A 19,970-nucleotide genomic window follows, 5' to 3' on the forward strand; every position below is an offset into this window, starting at 1 on the left:
CATAACAATAGGGCCTACCCCAGAGTTACACACCGTAAGAAGATTTGGATAAAGGTACTTAGCATAATACCAGAAACAAAGAAATTAGACAAGTGTTAGCTGCTGTAATCATTAATTACTACTAATTATAATTGTACTCATATACTCAACCAAAAAACCACCATGCATCTTGTTTATTTGTGAAAGAAACCAAAGTCAAATGTGGTCTCCATGGATTAAGGTTTTCCTCTCTTCAGAGAGAAGTTATTGTTAAGAAGATTTGGTGCGGGGTGGGGGTGGGGGGTGGGGGGGGGGCGGTTTACAAACAAGAGCAAAAAAGTCACATCACCAAATAGATCAACAATGGATCAAAAATAATGTTTTAGATTTCCCTTCACCTTTAGTTCTGATGTTACCCAAAAATCAACTTAATCCAACTGTTCTATCCAAATTTGTTCTGAGGGAAAAGTGAAACCATGAGGTTTATGCAACTTTTTCATTCAACAGCTACTTTTTTGTGCATCAGAACTGACTCTGTGACTATTAGCTGAACTCCTGATAGTTTTCAATTACCTAATCAGACAACAGATCCAAGCAGGCCAACCAAGAAGACTTGACCACTGAAATGGAACAAATATATTGCTGAGTATCTCCTTACCATCCAAGTGCTCCTGATATTAGAAGAAAATTCCATCCCTACACCTTGTCACCAGCTTGTTTGCTCAGAGTGAAGGAGAAGTGATGAGACAGGCTTCCTAAGAAAGCAGCATTTGAATGAAGGAAAGGAATGAAGGGGACAGAAGCAGCAAAATGTCCCCTATGGAAGAGGGAAAGAGAGAGATATTACAGACCAGATTAGGATCTGAGAACAATCAGTGCCTTCGGGGCAAACAAGAAATCATTATGTCTGCTCTGATAAAACGGCACCGCCTACCTCTGAGGAGAGAATAAATGTAAAGAACAGGACTTCATAAGCAGTTCTCTGCTTCTGTATTCTGTGTTTGGTCAGTTTGAACAAGGCTTTGTTCCCCATTAGTCAGACCTGACGTGACTCCTGGAGATGGTGGGCCAGGCCTATCCCTGCCACCCTCACCAAAGAACACACCCACGACAAACCCAAATTCCTAATTCCTGAACTATTTCAGGTCACACCATATTATGCACTCAGAAATACAACAAGCTTTGTAAAAAAAAAAAAAAAAAAGAAAAAAGAAAAAATGCATGTTTTAATTCAAGGAATGAAAGTTCACATGCAATCCAGAACAGGTGCCAGGAATTTGCTCTCAACAATCAGGCACACGTGCTACAGAAGGTCAGGCTCCGCAGAATCACTTGGACCAGTGCTTCCTGAGATGCTCTTTCAGCTGAGGGATGGAAGGCAGCAGCTGCTGGCACTCGTGACAACGGAGGGGCAGCTTCAGGAGCTCGGGCATCCCATCTCGGACGGTCACTCTGCCAGCCTCTTGCACCATCTCAACCACAGCTGCAAGGGAAAAATGTTCAGAGTCCAGCTACTCTGGAAAGCCAAGATACAAAAAAAAAAAGGAAAACCTGATTCCAAATATGCCAAGTATCCTTAAATCAAGTAAACTGAGGGTTACACTCACTGTTGGGAAAGTATGCTTGGTCAGATTCTAAATCTGAACAATGGGTTTTGTTTGTTTGACTTTTTGGCAGCACCACACAGCTTGTGAGATCTTAGTTCCCCAACCAGGGACTGAACCCGGGCCCTCAGCAGTGAAAGCATGGAGTTCTAATCACTAGACCACCAGGGAGTTCCCTGAGCAACCTATTTCTGAGATAATTAACATTCCTTTAGGATACATTCTAAGCAATCCATGTTACTATGTCAAAGGCTTATTATCACAGGGCTTTACCCCTAGTTAGCCCATGGTCATAATTAACATTCCAGCATACTTAAGTTCCACAGTATACACAATGAAAAATTCTTTCTTTCTACGTATAGACAGGCTTCCCTGTTAAATAGCCACTCTTGACAGAAGGCAGCCACCAAGCTCCTCCCGGCTGCTGGCAAAAGAAAGAAAAAACTATTGAGAGCTTTCAGATCCATAAACTCCAATAATTCTCAGGACAACCTTTTAAGCCCCCCATTGAATTTTTTCTGACTCCGACATAACAGCATTCTACATCCCCCAAGAAGGTTGCTCACAGCAAAGTGCAATCCTACTAAAATCCAAATGATCAAGTTTCTGTTAAGGGGGTTCTCTGTATAGGCAACACAAAGTTGTATGTGAGTTTTCGAAGCCAAGTTATTATTTAGGGAAACAACTGAATCAATTATAAGAACAGTTGAGAAACTAAAACAAATGTAAAAATTAAACAACACTGTTAAAATAAATAAATAAATAAACAACACTGTTTACCTTGTGATTCGAGGAAGTACTCGGTATTGAAAGAATTCCAGTGTTTTTTGTTTTTAAGGCAAGGGGAATCAAAATCCTGGCTGATCACGTGGAGGTGTACATGGCTAGTTGAGAGGAAACAAAGATTTACCATTAAAGCTAGCTTAATCAGAATGCCAAAAAGTAAAAGTATGAGTATGCAAAATATTGACAGTGTTTCCGCTTAACTCCATTCATTCATCTATTCACTTAAGAATATTTACTGCTCATGAAGTACCTACCAGGGCCAAAAATTGTTCTAGCACTGGGAATTTAGCAGTGAACAAAATGGGAAAGGCCTATGTCCTTATAAAAATTATGCTGTAATGAAGAGAGATAAATAATTAATAAGTCAACAAATAAACAAGGAAAATTCAAAATGTTACTGCAACAATGCTAAAAAAAAAAACAAAACAGGGAGATGGGATGGAGAGTGCCTAGGGGGTAGAAGCTGTCTCTTCAAGTAGCTAGGATGTTCATGGAAAACCTCTCCCAGGCAGAGATTTGAACTGAGAAAGCAAAGATCTGAAAGAGTTTCAGGAAGTGGAGAGACCACGTGTGAAGGCCCTAGTATGAAAAGGAGCTTGGTGCAACTGAGTGGCAGAAAGAAAATAACGGTCAGAATGGCTGGAAACAAGGAGCAGGCACTAGGGAGGAACTGGATCATTAAGGGTCCTATAGGTTAGCAGAGGGTTTGAATTCTATTCTGATTACACTGGGGAACCACTGAAGGATTTTAAGCAGGGGAATGCTATTATCTGGGCTTCCTAGGTGGTGCTAGTGGTAAAGAACCTGCCTGCCAATGGCAGGAGACATAAGAGATGTGGGTTCGACCCTTGGGTCAGAAAGATCCCCTGGAGGAGGACATGGCAACCCACTCCAGTATTCTTGCCTGGAGAATTCCATGGACAGAGGAGCCTGGCAGGCTACAGTCCATGAGGTTGCATAGTGTCGACACAACGGAAGTGACTTGGCCCACACATATGTGCTATTATCTGCTTGATACTTTAAAAGATTACTCTGGCTACTGTGTAGAGAAAGGACTGTAGGAAGGGTAAGGATGGATATAGGGAGAAGTTAGGAGGCTGCCACAGCAGTCCAAACCAAAAATAGTCATGTTTCAGACAGGAGCTATAACGATGGAGATGACAAGAAGCAATCCAGTTTTAAATATATTCTGGAACAGAACCAACAGGAACAATTAATGGATTAGATGTGGGTTTGGGGAGGTGCCACTTGCTGGGATGAAGAAGCTTAAGGGAAAAACAAGTTTGAGGTAGAAAACCAACAGTTCTCTTTAGGACTTGTTAAACCAAGAAGGATGACTTTTTGTAAAGCTTTGACTCAGAATCAATAATATTTCACATTCCCCCAATAAATCATCAAAACCAACGAGTACCTTGTGGGAATTTAAAATGGTACAAGCAGTAACAAATAAACCTAACTATTACAAATAAAGAGGGAACCACACTGAAGGAGGTCCGGAAGAAAATAACTAACCTAATTAGGTTTGGAAAACAGTATTTTGACTTGATTCTGTAAAGATAAAAAGAACGCTATACAAATACTGTACTCTCGTGAGTAAATGTCTTTCTCACGTGAGTGTGGATAAGCAATTCTACAACTATTTTATGTTTATACTGGGAATGAATACATAAGTGAATTAACTGTAGCTAATGAGAGCCAAACTTCTCACTACTGGAGAAAGAAATCACAAAAAAGGAAAGGGGAAGACAAGAATGAACCTGTGGAACAGGACTGGATCAGAAGTATCAGCATGAACTCACATTTTTCATACACATGCACAGGTGGGTAAACAGAGAAATAAATAGAGAGGTGTATGTATCCGTGTGGGTTGGATTCATGCATGTATTTCCTAGTTCCATTTGCTCAGAGAACCTAGAAGCAAAGACACTCTGGAACCAACCATTTCTCTCTATAGAAACTTCATGATCTAGTTTTGTTTTACGTCATTCTTCAAAAGGAACTATGGCTCTTTGGAGAAGTGGTTCATTCCAGAGCGAGAACAGGAAAAATATAAGATAAGCCTAGAACACCTTGTTACAAAAAGTAAGGGGACAGAAAAAAAGGACATGCTCAAAAAACGTTTGGGGCATGTCAAAGTGATACAGGAACCAACCTAAAGGAATTTCCAATGACCAAGGCTGGAACAACATGAGCAAGAAACCAAATAGAGACAGATTAAATTAAAACCTATATAATAAAATAAATATCCATGAGTCCATACATGTATTGAATAAATACGTAATGGTGGAGAAAGGACAACTCTCCCACACAGAAAAATTCCGATTAATAAATTAGAAGGAAAGAGGGAAACATAAAATTACCATGGAGTAAACACTACAATAATAACTGTTGCAGGCAAGATCCACGAGTAGATACTAAAATCACTGGGCAAAAGTCTGAGGAGAAAAAAATTTAGTAGCATAATCTTAGAACATCTCCCCCCAAGATACTGACCAATTATAAGGGAAAAATAGCAACTTTGAGTAGAAAAACCTGGCAGACACCACCTTAATAAAGTGATCAAGGTGAACATCAGGAGCAACAAACTGTCTCGATCGACATCATGCACTCCTTGAAATGATGCACTAAGACACAGTATCATTTCTGGGGTATTTTGGCAAAAAAAAAAAAAAAACCACTCTCAATCTAATCATGGAAAAATATCAAACAAACTCTTATTGAGAACCATCCCATAAAACAACTAGCCAGTCCTCATCAAAAGTGTCAAGGTCATGAAAAGCATTACAGGAGGAGGTATTGTCACAGATCTGGGAGACTAAGACGAGAAACAAATAAATGCAAAGTGGGATCCTGGAGCAGAAAAAAAATGGAAAGAATAATGGCCGAAATTGGAATAAGGTCTAGAGTTTAATTAGCAGTAATATTATGGAAGATCTTTGTTCTGCTTCATATTTTATTTATATTTTCTAAATTGAAAATGTATTACTTTTACAATAGAAAAAATATTTACTTTGTTACTTTTTCCTTCCTAGGTTTAATTTATTAAAACTTCTGAAGAGTGATCATAAAAGGATATGTGTCTGACAACTTACTGCTCATTTTGCTTCCCACTCACACCAGTCGCAGCTCTTGCCTTTAGCAATCTCCTTAGCATCCATTATATGAAAAAGGTGTGGACATCACGACTGCTATGTGAAAAGGGTTCTGTGGTCAAGGGCTGTCATCATGAGGTATGCAGCATTAGGGGAATAGGATCATGCGTGACTTTCTGCCCTATAGTTGTGAATAAGGTTTTAACAATATTTTAAAATATTTTTTAAATGAGATACAACATATTTCCACCCTGGGACCTAGCAATTCCACTTCTAGGTATTTACACAAGAACAAAAAAATGAAGTACATCCATGATACATACAACAACATGCATGAATCTCAAAATCTATTACACTGACCCAAAAAAGCCAAACAGAAAAATAGTAGACATTGTATGATTTCATTTATACGATGTTCTGGAACAGACAAAACTAATCTATGCTGAAAAAAAATGAGAACAGCACTTGGAGGGTAAGGGGAGGATTAAAGAAAAAGGAGCACAAAAGAACTTCCTGGGAGATGATAGAAAAGTTCTGTGTTCTTTATCTTGATCACAGTCATAGTTACATGGCATATACATTTGTCAAGACTGATTAAACTACAGATCTTACTGTGCATTTTGTTGGATGTAAGTTATGCCTTGATTTAAAACAAAGAGTATGGATGGGGTAAAAAAGTAGCACAAAAATTTCATGTGTTAAAGTGGCCAGTGACCTAAGTCACAATTATCCACCTAATAAAATGTAAAGAATGTTGGGTGATTAAATAAAACAAAAGAAATTGACACATGTTACAGTATGGATGAACCCTGATGACACTACCCTAAAGTGAAAAAAGCCAGCCACAAAACAACAGATACTATATAATTCCATTTACATGATGTACCTGAAGTGAAAGTGAAAGGTAGTCAAGTTCATGGAAACAGAAAGTAGGATGGTGGTTGCCAGGGGCTGGGGGTAGATGAGGGGTAGATGAGGAAGATGAAAAAAAGTTCTAAAAATAGATAGTGGTGACGGTTGCACAACAATGTGAATGTACTTAATGCAACTGAATTGTTAAAATAAATTTTATGTATATTTTACACCCCCCCAAGAAAAACACCCCAAAATTAAAACTCAGAAATTCCATTAGTCCACTTATCTTGTTGCTTAACTCAAAAGAAGGAGATCTGCCTTGCTTGCATTCTTTGAAAAGTATCAATCATTCCTTTCTGAATCCTTCCAGGTATGAGCCAAAAGATAACAGTCTCTACACTTTTTTCTCATTTTATCCTAAATCTGAGATCTAAGCTGTCATGAAAGAAGTCAGTGACGCTTGTCTCCTTCAAAGCAATGGTCCCTAATCATTTAGAGGTTATTGATACTTCTGAAAAATCTGGTAAAAGTCACTTTATTACCTTCAGGTGACAGTTCTTCTCCTGAAGGTAATAAAGCTGCTTCCTGTGGTTTGTAAGTTAGACTCTCAGAGTTTACATTTGAGAAGAACAAAGAACTGTATGTTATCAAATTATAAGCAGAAGTAGGAACTCAAGGCTTGCGAGCAAGTCAGGCAAAAGCATGCAAGTTTCAGCCCACCTGCCTTGGAAACACCCCACCCAATCCCCTGAACCTCAGGGTGACCAGCACTCTCAGCAGACCCAGGCTGAATTCATCTGTCCGCCGAGATGGAACCAGAACACACCGGCACCCCCCACAAGGCTTACCTCATGCTGGGAATGGCATGGTAGCCCAAACGGAAGCGGAGTTTGCTGGACCCAGCGAAGTCAGCAATCACTTTTTCCCCGACAGTGTGCATGTGTCTGAGGAGCTCAAGATGTTCTCTGGTCACAGCCTTCAGACTGGGAATGGAGGCCCAGGGTAAGACCAGCCAGTGGTAACGAGCCTTGGGGTATTTATCCTTTATCACCACCACCTGCTCATCTTTGTAAACCTAGCAGAGGAGCACAAGAGAAGGAAACAGACGTCACCAGGACATCTTGTGCGTGCCAGGTACTGTCAGGTTCACTAACGTACTTAATTCCTGCCACAATCCTGTGAAGAGGGTCTTAGGACCCCCATTTTGACAGATGAGAGCACAGAGACTCAGATGAGCTGCGTCACGCGCCAGGTCACACAGTCACCACGTGGGACGTCTAGAACGCCAACACGGGCCTAGTTGACTCCTGTCCGTGTTTTCGGTCACTATAACGCACAGAGCCCAGAAAAGAGGCACACTGCCGAACAGTTCCTGCGGAATTGATGCAAAGCCCCTGCAGGTCTCAATTCAAACGCACTCTCCTCCACTCTAGCCCAGCAGACCACATGACTCACACGCGTGTTCCAAAAAGCCCTATCAGATCTTGCCCCCCGTCATCCCAGGCTGTAACTTAAGAACTCAGACCCCTCCTAGGATGATGTCCATTAATCCCAGGGCAGCTGTAACTATAGTCACCATACAGTAACCGACACTCTGTTGAAAGGGACCACACTAAGTTTAACATAACGTCCCATAATAGTACCCAGAAGCTTAGGAGGAACGATGCAGAGAAGACACTCATTTGAAAAACTTAGCTTTCTCTCTAAAGAATTCCAGTTGTAACTTACTGACAATGAGAAAAGCCACTTGATCTCACAAAATAGCCTAGTAAAATAAATCTCATTCAGAAGGACTGATCTCCTTTGATTTCATTTGTAGCTATTACCTCTGTGGAGTGATCATTTACAATGTGAAAAGTATTTTGATGCCAAAATTTTATTCTGACCTGCATTTTGGGGTCCTCCATAGAAATCTTCAAGCCTTGACTCCAGTGGCCCAAGGATTCCTAAAACAAACAAACAAACAAAGACAGTGTAAATTGCAAACAAGGTGGTTAAATTTGGCATTAGTTAACACTGGATGTCAGCAAAGTCCAACCAAACTTGGAAGTAAGGTCAGTCTTTAAGAATTAAATTAATCCCTTTACCTCAATCTTTTCCTTTATAAACCATAAGCTATTCCCATTCTCTTCCCATATTCAGAGCTGCATGTCTAGACAAGAGGCTGGACACACCAGAGTGTGAATTGCATCTTCCTCCCCCTCTCCCACTTCATCTACAGCCTAAGTTTCCACTTTGACATCAGGATGTGAATCACGGGATCTATGAAGAGTGCTGCAATGTTAACCTTCTACAGAGAGACAGATGACTGACCTATTTTAGTAGCTCAATGTGAAGCACACTGCCATTGTCACCCTACCTTCAAGTGGCTTACCTCAGGAATTCAAGAGAAAAGTACACAAAGGGATATTCATCCCAGTGACTGGTGACATAAACAAGTGACTCTCTCATCACAATAATCCCTCACGCATGTCTGGGTTTGACTGCGTACAAAACAATTAAGCAATATTACATTTTATTTGCTCTCCATGCCACCTGCCCAGCACTCTTCCCTCACCTTTCTGGTGGAGGCATCCTTCTCCTTCTTTGGAGGCATACAGCACTGGCGAGGGCTGCTCCCAGGTTCCAGTCCTGGGCGGGGCTCAGCTTCCGGGGCAGCACACCCTTCTGCAGGATCGCTACTGCCTGACCGCCTTCTCTTCCTGTGAGTCTCCAGGCCAGGGCTCTTTGTCTCTTCCTCAAACTCTATAATATACGGATAAAGTTCATTCACCAGGTAGAGGACCTGGCCAGGCTGCAGCTTCACCTCCTGGTCCTTCCCAATTATGGCTGAGTCAATGCTGGTGGGATTGACCCCTACCTATGGAGTAATCAGAAAATGATTATACTAGCAGTAGTAATATAACATCATTAGTAATACAGCTACTCCTATATTCACCACTTACTACATGCCCAGTACTATGCTTAATATTCACTTCTGTTATTCTGTCACTTCCACACATGACCAAGGAGCCTTTACTGGCTGGCACAGACACTCTAAAGTCAACAGTGTAAGACAATCATCAAGTAGAACATGGAAATCCAAGATACAAACAGACATACCTGTTTTACCTTGACATAGCCTTTGTTACACTCTGCTTTCAACTGTACTGAAAGAGATTGAAAAAAGGTAAACCCAAATGCCATGAAGAACCAGCAACTTGTTCCTATTATCCCTACAAGACAATGAAGCCTCCTTCTAGGAAGCAATGTGACAAGGGTTTCCTCAAAGACCCATGAGCAAAATCATTCATTATTCAGGGGACTAGGGCTCCAGGTTCTTCCATACAGTACCCAACAGTGTGCATGCTCCCTCAAGCACTGCTAGTCTCTCTATAAGGCAGAGTCACTGAATCCTCACAAGTCTCCCTAATTCAGAGCCCCTGACCCACTCGGGATTATAGGCTCTGAAATCAGGGAATGGAACCCAATTCCCTCACAAGCTCTTATAGTGCAGGATCAAATCAGACTTCTATTACAAGACACGATCGGAACCCTTCAACAGAGAAAGAGGTAAAAGATACATTCCTGGGAAACTGAAGTTCAGCTGGCCTTGGGTAGGAGGAGTGCAGAGGACTGCTGGGACAGAACAGTCTGAGCATGTGTGGGAAGAAGTTAACACCAAACATTTGGGTTCAGATATGTGAACAAAAAAATTCTGCCAAGAGACAGGGAGCAAAGGAGAGACATCCTAGCTTCTCTCCAGGGAGGACAGGCAGCGGATGGGCTGATATACACACCCTTACAGCTGCTGTCATGACAACGGGGACAGAGAGCAAGAAGCGGTATCTTTTGCCCATTTATATTAACATGTGGGGAAAGCTAGAATCACTGCTGCAGACTCCAAGTCTCAAGAATCCCTGCCACGGGGAACACACTGCAGGAGAGGCCTGAGAGCAGTGAGCACATCTGAGAGTTTACAGGTTAAAAAAAAAAATGAGGCACACGGTAAAAATTCTTCCTAAGGACTTTCATTTCATTAAATTCCAGAAAAGACAGTCCAAGAGCCAGGTGCCATCATCTTTTAAAGACAGCTCCCTCTGTGTATTACAAAGTGTAAAGGATGAAACCATCACTTCTCAGACATGGTTTCAACCTGGAAATCCCAGAATTCAGCTGTCTCCCTGCCCAATGAGGAACCTCCCTGGGCAAAGCGGAGCAAGGACTCAGATCCACCACCCCATAGTACAGGATGGAACCTGCCTGCTCCCAACACTGAATATGAACCCACTTTCAGAGGGTGGAATCAGGAGTGCACAGAGTCCTGTCATCAGCCAAAAGAGCTCAGTTGCTGAGTTTTGATTTGGCACAGAAAAGGTTTTCATCAGTAGCATTCAGGGAAAGTGCATCTTTGATGATCACTATCTGAAGAAACCAAACACAGTAATCTCCACAATCCTGGGGCCAACTACCTTGCTGTCGAGAACACTTTTTGTCGGTGATCTTGGTCTCTGGGCTGCGCCCAACCATGACTGCTTCCAAATGTGGGAGTTTGATTCGCTGGTGCCGGTTGTCCTGTCTCACCAGCCAGCACACCCGCGTCATTACTCTGAGGGACAAAACACAAGAGAAGCCCTGAAAAAACTAGAACTTGTCCTCCCGGGCCACACCCAGCACCAGCACACATGCCATTTCCCGGCTGCTCATTCTCGAGGCAAGTGGCTTCACCTCCCTAGTCTGAATTTCCTCACCTATAAAATGTGATAATAACAGGACTCATGCAGGAGTCGTGAGGATTAAAGAAGATAAAGTGGGTAACATATTTACTTCTGTGCCTGAATCATGTTATGCAATCAAATATTTGTTATGTTTATTGATATACTGTACATGCTGGACATTAAGCTACCTGCTGAGGATCAAAGAATGATGAAACACTGTCCCTATCCTTCAGGGGCCTAGAGTACAACAGGGCAGACTCATATACCAATTATTACAACATAATGCAATGCCTACTCTAAGGGAGTAGCCATATGGCCTTAGCCCTGGGAAAGGAATGACTGACTCCTGTAGGGAGTGTCAAAAAAGGCTTCATGAGGAAGGTATATTTACACTTGGTTTTAAAGGACAAGCTTGCCTGACAGAGAACTGAGGACATAAGAACAGAGGATGTTCTCCACAGGCATCAAGGTTTCTAGTCCTTAAATGTCATAACATACAGATGTGGGAACAATACATTGTACTGCCACCTGCCAGAAGATTGTTATAATAAATATACAAACCTACTATTTCTAAAGTGTGATTATAGCACCTTTATTCGATACACAACCTGCACTGACACTACTACAGGTGCTGGTACTTTTGTAAAACAACTTTCATGGTGACATAGAGTTATCAGTAGAAGAGAAAGAGAAGAAATGTGGGAGAGGGAAGAGGCCTGAACAAAGAGGATGAAGAGGAAAAAGCCAAGAAAAACTGTGAGGGTGACTTACTCCTGACTGCACTTGGGGAATAACAAGAGAGACAGCAACCAAGATGTTTAATTTGGAAATACTCATTAACCAAAATGAGGAATACACAGAAAACATAATTTGGGGATAAAAGATAAGTGAAGAAAGGATGATTTCAGATTGAAACACAGATTAAGTTGTCTATGGAAGATACTAGAGTCACACTGGGATATACAGTATAAAGCTCAAAGAGGGGACGGGATGGGGGGGAATAATTTTTTTTTTTTTTTTTTGAGACTACAAAGTGTTTTATTTGGAGTCTTAGGAACTGCAATTCAGGAGACACAGTTTCAAGTAAACCTGAAAGTGTTTCAAGGGAGAGAGAGAATCAGAGGCAAAGGTTGTTAAAGCTGTAAGAATTATGACCAGCCCTGACACAAAACAGAAATATTTGTCTTTAATTGAATGTATATATTTGACAGGCATCAATATGTCATAGAATTTAGGGTAAGAGGATGAGATCACGTAAAGAGGCAGAGCACGGAACTGAGAGGGACAGGACTAGATCTTTGGGACGCTTCCCTCAGTTCCAGAAGCTTATCAATGCTCAAGCCTCTAATGTCCTCTCTCTGAGAAATGCCTCTTGCAGGCAAGGCAGCACTTAATCAGCTGCTCTGCACAAGCTTTGTATCCAAAGGGAAGGGAAAAGAAACCATATTTTTAGACATCGGAGTTTCATTACCATTTACAAAGATAGGATAATGCGAGTCAGAGTGAGCAAATGAGTGCTGAGGACATGCAGTAATCAGGGCAGGTTTCGGAAACTGTGCAGGAGAAAAGGCCAAGAGCCAAGGGGACTGATAAGGAAGAAAAGGAGTGGAGTGGACATTTCATTTCAAAAAGCACTTGGACATTGAAATGGACATTTTCCATTTCAAAATCTGTGAACGTACAGATTTCAATAGTGACAAGCCATGGGTGAGGGGTGAGTAGCAGACCTTGGTTGGCTGACCCAGAGGAACTGCCCCAGAGAGTCACCAAAACAAGGCAAAGTTGTTGAAAGAACAGTAATAGGCCATGAAATGTAACAATCCACAGGAGACCACTGCCAGAGTCTGAGGTGCACAGCGAGGTGAAATGACGCTGTGTGTAGGCAGGCTGGAGTGGAGAAATCTAGAGTCAGCTACCAGTCAGGAGGCTGTTAATGCAATGTGGGCCAGTGTTAGGTCTAAGAGGCAGCTCCTCTGTGAAGAAGCTCATGCAAGAGCATGAAGAGTCAGCTGTAAATCGGAAATCCCTGACCCAGGGCGTCAAGTGATGATGGTGCTACAGGGAAGCCCCACTTTTAAATGCTATGTGCTCAAAGGGATCTCTGTTTGCACTTGATGGAAACTGATGAATGAGTAGTGAAGCACGTCTTCATTAAGCATTGGGAAACAAGTCATGTGGTGACTGACGACTCACAGGAATAATAAAAGGAGCCTGGAGAGAGAACAGCTGAAGAGCAAGGACAGGAAGGAATCCAATGGGCAGCTGAGAGCACGGCTGACTTTTGCAGGATAAGAGGAACTCCCCCTCCTGCCCTACACACACACACTCAGGTGCTTCAGTCTCCCTAAAGTTCTGACGTTATAATGCTCCCATTTACTACTCCTTGAGAAGCTGAAGCAGTGATGACACAATGCTTATGCAACTAACCTTAAGCAGTATCTTGGTCCATTTCAGCCTACAGTTCCAACTTCTAGGAATGAAGTATTTTAGAAAATGGGGAGCACAGAAAGATGGCTGTTTCTGAACTGTCAATATAACCCATCCAGTAAAACCCCATAAACTGCCAGCTCTATGATAGCAAAAGTCTCACTGTACTGTATGTTGCAGGTATAATACTATAATACATCATACCTGCCTTCGAGAGCCTGAGTCTTGTGGAGGACAGAGATTTGTTACAGGACAACTGCAACAAAGGTGAAAGGTATAATGACTGGTCTATGAAAACGGTTTTTGTGGGAGCACAAAGTTGGAATACTCAACCTAGCCTTGGAGAAAGGAGGTGTCAAGGAAGGTTTCCTATAAGAGATGGGCCTAAAATGAGACTTATATATGAACTGGGTTAATTAGGTCAAAGTGGGCAGCCTAATTAGCTGAGGAGCAGGAAGTGGAGGAAGGAATCGAAGAGAAGATTCCAGTCAAAAGGAGTAGGACAGTGTACACACATGAAGAAGCAGTTCAGGGCTGCTGCAACCTTTTAAAGTATGAGGTCCATACAAGGCTGGAGATGCAGGCAGGTCCAGATGAAGCAGAGCCCTGGGAGATGGGTTGAGAAGTTCAAACTTTAGAAGCTCGAATGGGTTTTGCAATTTAGTAAACAGTAAGTATTTGCTTAATGAGAGAAAAGATAGGATGAATGAAAGGACAGATCTTTAAATATTATTAAGCAGGACTTTGACTCAGATTTGTTTTCAAGAATCATTGGGAGGATGGTAGGTAGTGTAAAGAATAGTTATGCAGGGAATTGATCTAGAGGCAGGGAAACCAGTTAGAAAGCCATCATATTTCAGGTGAAAGAAGGTTCAAAGTAAGACATTAATACAGACAAAAAAAGAACCGATTTGAGAAATACTTAGAGGATAAAATCAACAAGACAGTGATGGATGTGCTAAGAGTAAGTGCAGAGAAGACAATATTTGAACAGTCCGTGGGACTAGCAGGCGGAGGTGTCCAGCAGGGTAGCCAGAGGTGAGAATGAAACTCAGCCGAGGTCTAAGCTGACACTTTAATTGGGGAGCATACAGGAAGGAGTTAAAGCCATGCTAGTTGATGTGCTCATTCAAGCAGTGTGTACAGCATAAAAAGAACAGTGGAAAAAAAAAAAAAAAACAGTGGGCCAAAGTCACAAGCCTTGGAAACACCCAACATTTTAGACAAGGAAGGAAGATTATCCACAGGAGAAATTATTGGTGAGGGAAGCACTCAGGGAAAAAAGCTAAAATGTAAGCTCTTCAAGGGAAGGAGGCACTTTGATGTATTCATCTGTATATCACAATAAATGTTTGTTGAATAAATCAGCTTAGTGTAGTGTCTTGAAAAGCAAAGGAGTAAAAAGTATCACCATTTTGAAAAGCAGCAAAAGGATCCAGTAATGATCGAAAGTGTTAGTCGCTCAGTCGTGTCCGACTCTGTGACCCTACTGTGACCCACCAGCCTCTTCTGTCCATGGAATTCTCCAAGCAAGAATACTGAAATGGATTGCCAATCCCTGCTCCGGGGGAATCTTCCCAACCCACGGATCGAATCCTGGTCTCCTGCACTGCAGGCAGATTGCTGTAACCCAAAAGGCTCCTCTGCCCATGGAACCTCCAAACAAGAATACTGAAATGGTTTGTCATTCCCTTCTTCAGTGGATCTTCCCAACCAAGGGATTGAACCCTGGTCTCCTACACTGCAGGCAGATTCTTTACCATCTGAGCCACCAGGGAAGTGTAATGATTAAAGAATGTATATTTGGTTTGATAATAAGTCACTAGTGACTACTGTATAAAATTTTAGGGGAATAATAGAACTGAAAGCCAGACCACAGAAGGGAATGAGAGGTAAGGAGTTGGATACAGAATTTAGAATACTCTTTAAAACGTCTGGATAAGAAGAGAGTTACTGTATGCAAGCTAAAGGAAGATGGATCACCAGGAACTTTTTCTTTCTGGCTTGGGGGATAAGGAGCAGGGATCTGAGTAACCTGACCTTGTTTATACATGACTGGGACACAGACAAGGGAAGAAAAGACAAATGAAAGCACGGTTTCATGGGGAAAATATAAAAGAAAGGTCAGAAGTAAAGCTAAAGGAATTTATTTTGATCAGGAGACAGCTCATCCTCTGATATTGAAGGAAAGGTATAGATAGGTGGTATCAACCTTGATGAGTGTATGAAGAGAAAGCAAGGGTAGAAATTTGAGGGAAAGCACATCGGATAAACTCAATTTTCTCCCTAAAATAGCAGATAACAACTGGGCACTTGAGAAACAGCTGAAAACAATCAATGTAAATTAGTGAACAACACCCAGACCTCTGAAATCCAACTGCTCGCCTTCAAATCTTCCCTCCATCCCTACTCACTGTATAATTTGAGGCCAGTTATTTAAGCTAAGTCTTTATTTCTTCAGCTGGAAAACGATATTAATTATGGCTCTACACCACACTGTTGTCACAAGGGCTAAATTAAGATGTAAAAAGTTCAGCATCTGGCAAAAAACCAGCATTCAACACCATTACCACTCTCGTTAATAGTAAAGGTAGGATGAAGACATGATAAGGAAATGTTAAAAGATCATCCGACAACACTGCTTACAACGAAGGTGACAGGACACAAATATTCTGTCTCTCTGAAAAGAGGAGTCCTGTCCCCAGTGTTCTAATGGCTCCCGATATATTTCAAATTCTCAAAAGGCTCCCAACCTGGACCACATTAATTCCACATGGAAATTATAGTCTTGCTTTGTTGAACCGCTAACACTGGTCTGCACGAGAAAAGGCTTGATTCTTCTCGTCTTCCTACAAGGCCAGCTGTGGATGCTGTGAAGGGCCCTCAAGTTCCTCTCAAGGAGCGTTTCTGGAGAAAACAAAGTCCCTGCTGACAGGCTGCGAAGCCTCCTTGGGTCAGACAGTGCCCACTCTCTAATCTTTCTTCTGCTTGTGTTCCGACTAAGCTAGGTTCAGGTATCAGGCGCACAGGCGAACCAACGCGAAGTGCAGTGAAGACCAACAAAAGCGCCGCCAGCCGCCGAAACACCACAGGAGGGAAATGGGAAGCCCAGGGCCTTAGAGCCCGAGGGTGGAGCAACGCCCGCTGGGCTGCCTGGAAAGAGCCGTGGCAGCGTTATTCAGGGAACATTACTCTAGGGTAGCAGCGGACTCGAGTGAGGCCCACACTCACGGCTATCAACACGGAAGGCAGACGAGGTAGGCCGACAACCGCCTTACCTCCAGACGGCTGAGGCCGACAAGCTCACGTTACTCCTCCACTTCCGGCGCTGCAGGATGACGTTGCAAGACAAACTGGAGCGCAACCTGTGACGTTTCCAGTGACTGAGGATCTCGCCAGATGCCCGGATAGGGAAGTGCCCGCCCCATTTGGTTCCGAACTGGGCCGCCGTCCAAGTTCGGTTCCTGGCAGTTAGCCAAAAAACGACGAGTTCTCCCAGTTCCCCTCTATCCGAGAGCCGCTCCCCAATCACCTCTTAATCTCTGAATTAGGAGACACTTCAGGCAGCTATCCTCTCGGCGGCCGCTTCTAGGCAGCTATGGAGCATGTTGATTTTCCCTTCATAAGGAAAAGCTCACTACCTTTAAAGCCACTGTTTCCGCTGTAGACAGTACCTGCTTGTGGCATTGTTTTCCCGTACCCTTTCGAAGCTACAATCGGCTTTCTCCTTTTCCGAGAAAGGTCTGAAGGGGCCAGAGGTGGAGAAACCTGCTAAGATTTTTTAATGCTGTCTTCACTGAATGAACTAGCTGAGGGGCTGTCAGGGAGGAGAAAAGCAGGATGTTGGAATGAGATGTTTACTGATTTTTATGACAGTTCCAGGATGTTCCCTAAGAGTCATGAACTGCAAGAATTTGAAGGCATTCTGGCAGATGGAAAAAGTGTATCTCTTTTTGAATATCGTTTCCTTACATAGAGATTTAGTGGTAGGAGGAGAAGGGGACAACAGAGGATGAGATGGCTGGATGGCATCACCAACTCGATGGACGTGAGTTTGACTCGGAGTTGGTGATGTACAGGGAGGCCTGGCATGCTGTGATTCATGGGGTCTCAAAGAGTCGGACACGACTGAGCGACTGAACTGGAGATGTCAGCTATCAAAAAGAATAGTAGGATCTTCAGGAAACAAGGGAGAGCTGCCCCTGTTAGCAGAAAAGATGCAGGTTTATAGTAATCGCACACCAGGAAGTGCGAGGGCACAGGGAGCAGCTAGCAGCTGCACAGGCCTCATGGCAGTGGAATGTGGTTCACACTGTCCTAGGTAAACAGAGGCTGTTTTGGTGACCTGACCAGTTTTGTTGTTCCCTCAGAATTAAGCACTTTCCAAGAGTCACAGTGGTAAAGAGTCTGCCCGCCAGTGCAGAAGACCCAAGTCTGATCCCTCGTTTGGAAGATCCCCTGGAGAAGGAAATTGCAACCCACTCCAGTATTCTTGCCTGGAAAATCCCATGGACAGAGGAGCCTGGCGGGTTATAGTCCTTGGGGTAGAAAAGAGTTGGGCGTGACTGAGCACCACGCTCACACACAGAATTAAGCTTCTCTTAGCCTCTGCTTCTGTAAATACCTGACCTGCCTGTGTGTGTCTTGCATTCAAAATTGGACTGAATTATTCTAATTGGTCATTCAATATATATTGTGCAAAAATGTCCAGCCTATTAGGTCTAGCCCTTTCTCTATAGCATATTACTGGCCCAGGAAATGCATGGCTTAAGGGTATGGGGGGGCATTTAAAATTTTCAAGGACTCCAGACCAAAGATTTATCACAAACACATATATAGAAAATTAATAGCGAATAAGCCTGCAGTATTATCTAATGCTGTGTGTGTGTTGGGCTTCCCAGGTGGCGCTAGTGATAAAGAACCGGCCTGCCAATACAGGAGACCTGTTGGATCCCTGGGTAGGGAAGAACCCTGGAGAAGGGCATGGCAACCCACTCCAGATTATCTAATGCAGTAGTCCTAAAAGTGTAATCATTGTATCAACAGCAGTAGCCTCAAAACACTTAGGAAATTATTAGAAATGCAAATTCTCAGTTCTCACACTAGGCTTACTGACTTAGAAACTGCTGGCAGGGTCCAGCAATATGTTCAACAAGTCCAGCAGGTTTTCCTAATAGGTGCTTAAATTTGAAATTCACTGATGGAAGGCAAAAGCGTCAAACCATCAGTTCAGTCGCTCAGTTGTGTCCGACTCTTTGCGACCTGCTACCCCATGGACTGCAGCATGCCATAACCTATGATAAATGCTTGGGGCTTCGGGGTTTTTTCTTTTTTTATAATTTTTTTTTTATTTTTACTTGTGGCAAAATACAAATAGCATAAAACCCTTAACCACTTTTAAGTAGTGTACAGTTCAGTAGTATTAAGAATATTCTTAGTCTGACCCTCGTGGTCCAGGGAATAAGACTCTAAGTTTGCAATTCGGGGAACGTGAGTTGCGAAATTAAGATTCCACGAGTTGCATGCTGCAGCCAAAAAAAAATTTTTTTAAAGAACATTCACATTGTAATGAAGTCTATTTCTAGAACTTTTTAATCTTGCAAAACCAGAATTCAAACAACTCCCTAGTTCCTCCTACCCCCACCACTGGAAGCCACCATTCTGCTTTCAGTTTCGATGAGTGACTACTCCACATACCTCATATAAGTGAAATCTTACAGTATTTGTCTTTTTGTGACTGGCTTACTTCTTAGCATAATGTTCTCAAAGTTAATTCACTTGTGTCAAAACTTCATTTCAAGGCTAAAAACCATTCCATTGCATGCACACACTACGCTATTCCTCTGCTTCCACCTTTTGGCTATTAGGAATAATGCTGCTATGAACATGGTTATACAAATATCTCTTTGAGATCTTGCCTTTAGTTCTTTTGGCTATATACCCAAAAGTGGTATTTCTGACTCATAATTCTGTTTTTAATATTTTAAGGAACCACCTGTTTTCCATAGTGGCTGCACCATTTTACATTTCCACGAACAGAGCACAAGCTTTCCAATTTCTCCACATTCTTGCCAATGCTTTTATTTTCTGATTTGGGTTTTTTGGACGTGAGGGGAGGTAATAACTCACTGTGGCTTTGATTTTGCATTTCTCTAGTGATTAGTGATGTTGAGCAACTTTCCATATGTTTGTTGGCCATTTGTATATCTTCTTTGGGGAAATGTCCATTGAAGTCTTTTGCCCAGTTTTTAATCATGTTATTTTATGGTGGTTGCATTGTAGAAGTTCTTTTAATCTTCTGGATGTTATCAGATATATGACCTGGAAATATATTTTCCCATTTCATAGGTTGCCTTTTCACTCTTGTCAACTGTGCCCTGCACATAAGTTTTTAATTTTGATGTAGTCCAATGTATCTATTTTTACTCTTGCCATCTGTGTTTTTGGAATTATAGCAAAGAAATTATTGGAAACTTTCCCCCTGTGTGTTACAGTTTTAGGTCTTACATTTAGGTCTTTGATCCATTTTC

The 19,970-nt window shown here is 42.3% G+C and overlaps 1 protein-coding gene across 7 annotated transcripts; it reads right to left on the reverse strand.

The window, feature by feature from the left end:
* Nucleotides 1-1,184: 1,184 nt before the first annotated feature.
* On the reverse strand, nt 1,185-16,849 carry APTX (aprataxin). 7 transcript variants are annotated; one of them, XM_065947381.1, is made up of 8 exons: nt 16,719-16,849; nt 10,768-10,904; nt 9,419-9,465; nt 8,874-9,176; nt 8,203-8,262; nt 7,165-7,391; nt 2,364-2,467; nt 1,185-1,462 (listed from the first exon to the last, which is right to left on the reverse strand). In XM_065947381.1, the coding sequence occupies exons 2-8, from the start codon at nt 10,898-10,900 to the stop codon at nt 1,308-1,310; spliced, it is 1,029 nt and encodes a 342-aa protein (XP_065803453.1). In that variant the 5' UTR covers nt 10,901-10,904; nt 16,719-16,849; the 3' UTR covers nt 1,185-1,307. The 7 variants fall into 7 exon arrangements, with proteins under 7 accessions (XP_065803453.1, XP_065803449.1, XP_065803451.1 ...); XM_065947377.1 differs by having other exon boundaries at nt 16,672-16,754; XM_065947379.1 differs by lacking the exon at nt 16,719-16,849 and adding an exon at nt 16,633-16,652.
* Between the last annotated feature and the right edge of the window lie 3,121 nt (nt 16,850-19,970).

The sequence above is a fragment of the Muntiacus reevesi genome, chromosome 10 (assembly GCF_963930625.1).
Source record: "Muntiacus reevesi chromosome 10, mMunRee1.1, whole genome shotgun sequence".
Classification (NCBI taxonomy): domain Eukaryota; kingdom Metazoa; phylum Chordata; class Mammalia; order Artiodactyla; family Cervidae; genus Muntiacus; species Muntiacus reevesi.